Source organism: Sander vitreus, chromosome 5 (assembly GCF_031162955.1).
Source record: "Sander vitreus isolate 19-12246 chromosome 5, sanVit1, whole genome shotgun sequence".
NCBI lineage: Eukaryota > Metazoa > Chordata > Actinopteri > Perciformes > Percidae > Sander > Sander vitreus.
Genome location: NC_135859.1, coordinates 15,573,279 through 15,581,938, shown reverse-complemented (window position 1 = coordinate 15,581,938; position 8,660 = coordinate 15,573,279). Strand labels below are relative to the sequence as shown.

Below are 8,660 nucleotides of genomic sequence, written 5' to 3'. Positions count from 1 at the left end.
AGGCCTGAGGGGAGGCCATTTAAAGTTAGAGATAACATGTGCATGGCCATTTGCTACGAGAGACCCAGGTCAGCAGGACACTGATTATTACCAACAAGGGTAAGAATAAAAACATTTCTAATGCAGTAGTTTTACCTAATATTATGCTCCCAGATTACTATTCTCCAGGATGAATGTAAAATAAGGGTCTGTACATACACATACACGCCATACGTAGAGGTTTTGAACTGATTCTTTACTTCTATTCTAATGCTTTTTACCTTTGAAATGACAAGAAGTGTAAAACTGTTCTGCAAATTGGTTTTTAATTGTTAGCTTGTTTAAAATATGCATCCAGAATTTCTGTGATTGAAATGTGTGGTTTGGGTATGAAGCTGTGGTGGCTTTGTTAAAGTTAAAATACTGCATTTACTTTTGATTGACTGATGACACTGAAATTGTTATGATGAAACATAAGTGTTGACCTTCAGGTTGGATTATACATTTAAAAAAAACAAAGTAACGTGATCTGTAGATTTTATGTCATAACTGATAATCCCTATTTCTACCAGATGGGAGACCCGATCCAGTTAAAAGATGAGGGAAACAAACACTTCCAGGCAGGAGAAACAGACAAGGCTATTGAGTGCTACACTAAAGCCATAAAGGCGTGCAAGGACAAAAAAGTGCTTGCTGTCATTTACAGGAACAGATCTGCATGCTACCTAAAACAGGTAAGCAGTTAGGTAAAGCAGCACAAAACAAACATATACCAAATAGATTATATTTGCAATTTCTTTGGCACATTTAGACTTTTATTTAGATGTTTCTTGTTTTCTTACAGGAAAGCTATGCCAATGCAGCATCTGATGCATCTAAAGGTAGAGTAATACATACAGAATCAAACCAAATAATAGCAGCAATGACACCAAAATCAAATAAACATGAACTTAAACCAAAGGCCACAAGCTCATTATAACGCTTTCTTCCTCTCTTATAGCAATTGATGTTGATGCAGCAGATATTAAAGCCTTGTACCGGCGTTGCCAAGCTCTGGAGAAACTAGGAAAACTGGACATGGCCTTCAAAGATGTGCAGAGATGTGCCACCATTGAACCAAAGAATAAGACCTTCCTGGAGACTCTCCGCAGGCTAGGAGCAGACATCCAGGCCAAGGTCAGCATTAAAAAGAACAATACACTCACACACATAAGTTCATATGAAATACTACACACTTACTTTGCGTAAATGCATTCAGCAACACTAAATCAACACTGCTATTTGCATTCAACATCGTATTGCTGAAAAATCTGATTACTTGAGATTTTTTTGGTTGTGGCATTATAAATAAATGTTTTTTGATACTAATAAAAAGTGACAGATGGACTTAAACTGAACCACAAAGTAATGGATTTGGACATGCCAGCCTCAGGAAATGATAAGAGTTCTTATTTTGATTCTCCACAGCTCAAGACAACATTCTCCACAGATTCGAGGGTACAGAACATGTTTGACATTCTCCTTGATGACGAAATGGAAACGGAAAAGAGGGAAAGAGTGGGTATTATTTTGAAGCAAAAACATTGATTGACCTTTCTTTTTTTATTGTTTGCGTGTCAATGTTGTTGTTGTTTGCATGTGGATATATATGCCCAGTTGTGGTTTCACTTCTGCTACTTATGGTTTTATGTCTAGGCTGCCAACAACCTGATTGTGCTGTCAAGAGAGGATGCCGGAGCAGAGAGAATCTTCCAGAATAACGGAGTGCCTCTGTTGCTCAACATGATAGAGTCAGGCAAACGAGAAATGATCCTGGCTGCTGTTCGTACTTTGTCAGGAATGTGCACAGGACACAAAGCACGGGTGAGCATAAAAAATGAATCAAGTCAAAGGCAAAATGAAAGTGAGAATGAAAAATGTCATGGCAAGACAACTGCACCAACTGTGTAGCCTTTTTCCAAACACAATCAGAATTTAAAAGTACTACTTCTACCCATATGATGCCATTAGATAAACTTAATAATATTATTTGCATTTCACAGAATGTACTTAGTGTTTATTTCTTTTCACTACCCCTAAACAGGCCATGGCCATTATTCAGATGGTGGGCGTTGATAAGATGTGCAGCATCATGGCTGTTGACAATGAGGAGATCGCACTGGCAACCTGCAACCTCTTCCAGTGCATCAATGACTCCCTCACTGGTGGAGATAAAAGGGAATATGGGAAAGAAGAGGCCTTGGTTTTAGGTAAGACTGAATCTATGAATCATCCATACCTGTAACAAAAAGAAGATTTTAGTACGGAAACTGATTCAGAGCTTAATTCTTAATCTTCAATCAAACCCCCATAGTATCAGACAGAATGTAAAACGAAAATGGCTAGTAATAAGTATTTTTTCACAGCTCTACTGACACAATTTCTTTTATATCATCTGTCCATCTGCAGATCCATCTAAAGACCTAAAAACCATCCTCCTCTCTCTGTTGGAGATGGTTGCAAGTAAGAATGTGCCTGGCCATGGCAGAGACCAGGCACTTAACCTCCTGAGCAGGAACGTACCTCGCACTACCAAGAAAGAGAAAGACAACTCCAGGACCCTCTTCACTATTGACCATGGTGAGCCAGAGCTGCATCGGGCCACTTATATGGTTTGAGCTACAGTCCTTTGCTGCATCCCAGACTCCCTGACAAAGTGTATTTAACATATATGTATATATGCATATACTGTATGTGTTTGTTCTCCAGGTCTGAAGAAGATCCTGAAGGTGTGTGGTCAGGTTCCCGAACTGCCAGACCAGCTGCCCATGACAGAGAACACACAGCTGATTGCCAGCGTGCTTCTCGACAAGCTCTATGACGACCTCATATGTGACCCAGAGAGAAACAACTTCAGGGACATTTGTGATGAATATATCAAGTATGTCCATAAAACTCAGATTCACCATTTACCAGTGTTGTAGCCAGGACTTTTTAAATGGAGACCAAGCCAACATAATTGAGGCCATCTCTTATGCTTTTTTTTTTATCATTCCTTGTCCTCCCTTCCTTTTCCACAGATCCAAAATTGACCCCAATGACATGGACAAGACCATTCATGCTGTCAACACTATCTCAGGGCTGCTTCAGGGTCCGTTTGATGTTGGTAACGCCCTGGTTGGACGGCAAGGCATAATGGAAATGATGGTGGCACTTTGTGGCTCTGAACGTGAGGTGGACCAGATGGTGGCTGTGGAGGCGCTGATCCATTCCTCCTCGAAGATGAGCCGCGCCTCCTTCATCATCACCAATGGGGTGTCACTACTTAAGGACATCTACAAGAAGACCAAGAACGAGAAGATTAAAATCCGTGCGCTGGTGGTGAGTGTGGCAAGGAAAGAATGGAATAGAGTAGAACTTTATTATTAAACGATGTTTGGCCACAGCCCACGCACAATAAACAATAACAAAGCAACATATTATGAAAACATCAAAGTTAGAAGTACATTAAGGCAGTAAAAGTGAAAACAGTGATCAGCTACTGATGGGCACAGAAGTCTCGTTGTTTACTTTGATACAAAGAGAACATAAAAACCTCCGACTATACAACTTCTAGATTTTGTCTGTGTTTGATTGGTATGCATTAACATGTCCATGTCCTCTCCAGGGTCTCTGTAAACTGGGTTCAGCTGGAGGGGATGATTACGCTTTAAGGCAGTTTGCAGAGGGCTCCACAGAGAAGCTGGCCAAGCAGTGCAGAAAGTGAGTACTCACACAGACTGTTAAAGTGGCTAGAATCAAAAGGTCATTGCCATATTAATAGAACAAATGTAGAAAATTTGTGAGGAAACTGATTCTAGCATCAGTATTTTCTTTACATGTATTCTAAATACCTAATTAGTTCATATTAAATCTTGATGCAACCTGGATATAAGTCCTTTCAATATGTATACATTACCAGAATATGACTGTACCTTGCAATTGTTCCACTTCACAGCATCACGAAATACACATACTGTTAAATGTTTCCCTTTTTTACTCTTCTAGGTGGCTCTGTAATCCCCAGATTGATACAAAAACAAGGAAGTGGGCTATCGAGGGTCTAGCTTATCTGACTAATGATGCTGACGTGAAAGATGACTTTGTTGAAGATGAGCCTGCCCTGAAAGCCATGTTTGAACTAGCCAAAGTATGAAAGTAACAGACAGAAAGAAACATACAGTGTATCTGATTAGACATTAGGAAAAACCTCACTGCTTTTTCTGTGTTTTTAGTCTACAGATAAGACAATTATATATGCGGTTGCTTGCACCCTGGTTAACTGCACCAACAGCTATGAAAAGAAAGAAATCATGCCTGAGCTTGTTCAACTTGCCAAGTTCTCAAAGCAGCATGTGCCTGAGCAGCACCCCAAGGTAAACGAGGAAGGAAAGAAATCAAAACCATTATATAGCAGATAATATGTAAATTGACACACACATTGCATATTTTCTTTTCTCAGGACAAGAAGGACTTTATTGACAAGAGAGTGAAAAGGCTGCTGAAGGCTGGAATCACTTCAGCTCTTGCTGTCATGGTGAAAGCTGACAGCACCATCCTGACCAACCAGACCAAGGAGATGCTGGCAAGGTGGGACTACAAAAACATAAAGATGTGCCATCAATGATGTCATGTACTTACTGGAATTACCAAAACACATATGACTCATCAACACGTTGTGAATCACATCATGACAGCTACAGTTTAGCTGATGAAAACTAATGGCTTTTTAATTTCAGTCATGCCATTCCCATTTTTATACAGTGTATTTTCATCACCTCACAGACAATACCTTTTTGTTTATTTTTAAATTAAATTGCAACATTGCTTAGAAATATATGACTGTTGATCCTATTTTCATTACATTATTTTTTTTTTTATCTTCAGGGTATTCTTGGCATTGTCACAGGATCCCAAAGATCGTGGTATAATTGTAGCCCAGGGTGGGGGAAAGGTGAGTGATAGGTTTGTTAAAAAGTGAATCTATGACATTTCACAAAGTCACAGAAGATCTTTTCACCTGTTCCACAATTGAATCCCCAGTAATCTGGACAAACATTAACTGGACAAAAACTGTTGCAAAATATCACTACTGTTAATTAAAAAAACACAACTTGTGGTTGTGCCCTCAGGCTTTGATACCACTTGCTCTGGAAGGGACAGATGCTGGAAAGACGAGGGCCAGCCACGCCCTTGCCAAGATTGCAGCTATTTCCAACCCAGAAATCGCCTTCCCTGGTGAGAGGGTAAGACATACAACAGTAGTTGTTTTGGTCATTTCTATGGAAGTCCCCTTTGATAATACAGTGGGGGGAAGGGGAATGAGGAACCACATTGCAATCACCCGTTGACTGCAACTTTTTTCACTTCTGACATTGCATTCCTTTGCCTATGTTTCTTTGTCTCCTTATATGCTCGGAGAAGATAGAACATCTGTTTCTGATTGTCTTATTGGTGCTGCTGGTGGTTAATATTATAAGTATCATTACTGATTGTTCCTCACTTTCAGAAGTATGTTTCTGAATTCAGTATGTATGTATGTATCTCTGCTGACTTGATATTTGCCTCATGGTAGTTAAAATTCAATCTTCTGCCTTTCTTGGCTGACAGGTGTATGAGGTGGTGCGACCTTTAATTAGCCTCCTCCAAACAGACAAAGACGGAATGCAGAACTACGAAGCTCTGAAAGGCCTCACCAACTTGGCTGGTTTCAGTGAAAAACTAAGGTAACATTTTTCACCAGCGCATTACATTAGTTCACTGTGATGCTCACAGTAGTAGCTCATTTTCTACATGACTTCACTGCAGCTTGCAGATTTTGCCTTATTGTGGGGTTTCACCCTAACCTGCATCTGTTTTGTAGAGTAAAAATTTTGAAAGAGAAAGCTCTGCCAGAGATCGAGAACTACATGTTTGAGGATCATGACCAGATCAGACAGGCTGCCACTGAATGCATGTGCAACCTTGTTACATGTAAACAGGTGAGAACAGTAGCTTAAAAGTCTCACGCAATAATGTGAAAACACGTGTACAACAGGTGTGTGTGTGTGTGTGTGTGTGTGTGTGTGTGTGTGTGTGTGTGTGTGTGTGTATGTATGCGTGTGGGTGCACTGAAAATGTCCACTTTGTGTGTCTTAGGTCCAAGACCGTTATCTGGAAGATGGTAATGATAAGCTGAAGCTAATGATACTGCTATGTGGCGAGGATGACGACAATCTTCAGATAGCTGCAGCTGGAGCTCTCGCCATGCTTACTGCTGCTGAGAAGAAGCTCTGCAAGAAACTGACCCTGGTGGTATGTACAACAGCGTTCAGTAGAGCTTTTACTGCAGAATATGAATTATTGTGTCCCGTCAGAGTCTGGTTTGAAAGCATGTGTGTCCTACTATGAAAAAATGCCCAGAAATTCCCTGGTTAGCTCTCCCTCTGGAACTGATAACTTTACAAAACCTGGCATAATCCACAAGAAGAAATAACCTGATTAACGCAAGACACAACATGTTTCTAATAGTATGTTCCAAATAAAAGTAAAAAGGTAGCACATCTCACATTTAAAGTCGAGAAGGACAAAATACTTACAGTTCACTTGTTTATTTGGCTCACGCTATGCGTTTCAACACATACCTTCATCAGAGGCATGAATTTGAGTATTTTATCCCCCTCGACTTTAAATCTGAGATATGCTACCTTTTTTAGGAACATGCTTATTGGATTTTCGGTCTAGCACTCCACTGAGAAGGGCAACCTCCTTGTCCTACACGTTGAAGAGTATAACGTCTCTACTAGCCTTTGTGACACTGAACTACACTGCAGCTCACTGCATCTGCTTCTTCCATATTTCTTATGGAACGTTCAACCTTACTAAATGAGTCAAGGTCCCAGTTGAATATGAATTGAGTGTCATAGGGGGATACGATGACACTGATGCTTTAACTTCCTGGTTGTTCTGTTTGAGCCATCACGCAATGTTGCTTTTTTTAGTTGCATGGCAAGAGATGCATTGTGTAGACAAAATGCATGTGTGTGTGTGCATCGTGTCACTCTTTGTGCCACTGTATGCATTTTACATTTATGTTGACTAATTTGCAGTAAAAAAGAGAGTTAATTTGGGAGAACTAAGATTACAAATGCATTATGTAATTATTTAGTACTACTTTATTACAAAATTTACTTTTGTGACACACTTGTGTGCTTTTGATGCACTTTTGTGGTGTCTCACAAAACAACCTAATATATTTAGCTTGTTGGGCTTATGAAAAAGTAACTGCGAGAACGCTGATGACGTCAGTATTACATCATCAAAGGATATTTTTTTCTGACAAAGCTTCAGTTTTTCAAATGTCAACTGACTGATCTCTCCCAACAGACCACCCAGTGGCTGGAGATCCTGCAGAGGTTGTGTCTCCATACCAACCCTAATGTTCAGCATCGTGGCCTCGTGATTGTCTACAACTTGCTCAACTCAGACGACAATGAGCTGGCCAAGAAGCTGATCGAGAGTGAGCTGCTGGAAATCCTCACAGTGATTGGCAAGGCGGAGGACAATCCCAGGAGACAGGGGGCCATCGATGCAGCACGCACATGCCTGGTCAAAGCTATGGATCTTGGTCTCATCAAACCGTTCACTAGCCCTTCTTAAATTGCTGACAACAAGAAAAACAACAATGGACATCCTTCTTTATTTCCTTTAAATAGACACTTGTTTTCCAAATGTTTTCCCCCACATCAAAGATATGAAAGTATTCTCCAACCTGACTTCAAATCTCTTAAATAATCTCTCACAATATAAATCAGTGTTTGTTTTTTTACATAAGCTGTTTGGGGCTTTTGTAGTAGAATAAGATGGGGATTTCCCACCAGGAAGCATCTCTTCTTTGTTTTGAGAAGAAGAAATGTATTATTTATATTTGTGCTGTGAATTAATGTTTAAAGACTGACCATTTTGTGGTTTTTCCACTGTTTTTCTTAGGAGGGACACATTTTCATAAACAGAAATATAAGACAGCCCAGCTTGTGACTTGACTCAGCACATGGTGGAAATATTGCTTTGCAGATGAATACATGAAAGGCAATTGCATTATTTTTTTTAATGACCAAATGCAAAACGTACAGAGTTTGAAAAAAACTAGGTGAGCTAAGTAAAGTACTACATTGATTAAACCCAGTAACAATAGAAAGATCTGACTGTAATAAATGGCTTTTAAATTAAACAACTTACTTCAGTAACTTGCTTTGCCCTTTTGAGAACTTTTTGTTAAACTCAGTTGCCCCCAAATGTTTCAGACCAACTTCCTGTAAATTGCAGACATCTAGCAAGAGAATTTGTGACACATTTTCTAAAGAAATGCATCTTGCTTACTGGAACATACCGCCATTTCCTGTCTTCCTGTTACCATCTTTACCCTCACTGTTTCTTTTATAATTCTATACCTTGGGATCCTTTAGGGCCTTCTCTGTAAAGCCAGAATGAAAGGTGTTTTACAGCATTTAACTTCACCATTAATACCATTAATACCAGTAATACCACTATTTTTGTTTAACTGAGTTTGGACCTTTTTGATGGTGTTAAAAAGACATCTCTGGCAAACCGTTTCCTATCTTATGTTCAATATCTTAGCCAACGCCTCAGTTCAGAGAGGTTTTGTAACTCAAAAATGCATGCTG

At 39.7% G+C, this 8,660-nt stretch overlaps 1 protein-coding gene across 1 annotated transcript; it reads left to right on the top strand.

Moving 5' to 3' along the window:
* Window positions 1-551: 551 nt before the first annotated feature.
* unc45b (unc-45 myosin chaperone B) lies at window positions 552-8,497 on the top strand. Its single transcript, XM_078249699.1, has 19 exons — window positions 552-713; window positions 824-860; window positions 980-1,155; window positions 1,447-1,536; window positions 1,675-1,842; window positions 2,063-2,228; window positions 2,428-2,598; window positions 2,728-2,899; window positions 3,039-3,339; window positions 3,626-3,720; window positions 4,006-4,147; window positions 4,233-4,373; window positions 4,460-4,587; window positions 4,885-4,951; window positions 5,130-5,243; window positions 5,608-5,723; window positions 5,861-5,978; window positions 6,136-6,291; window positions 7,363-8,497. The coding sequence occupies exons 1-19, from the start codon at window positions 552-554 to the stop codon at window positions 7,633-7,635; spliced, it is 2,793 nt and encodes a 930-aa protein (XP_078105825.1). The 3' UTR covers window positions 7,636-8,497.
* Window positions 8,498-8,660: the final 163 nt, after the last annotated feature.

Coding starts and splice junctions, on each gene's coding strand:
- unc45b (XM_078249699.1), top strand. CDS start 552: ATGGGAGACCCGATCCAGTTAAAAGATGAGGGAAACAAACACTTCCAG. Junction 4,588..4,884: donor ACCAAGGAGATGCTGGCAAG/GTGGGACTACAA, acceptor TTTTATCTTCAG/GGTATTCTTGGCATTGTCAC. Junction 6,292..7,362: donor GCAAGAAACTGACCCTGGTG/GTATGTACAACA, acceptor CTCTCCCAACAG/ACCACCCAGTGGCTGGAGAT.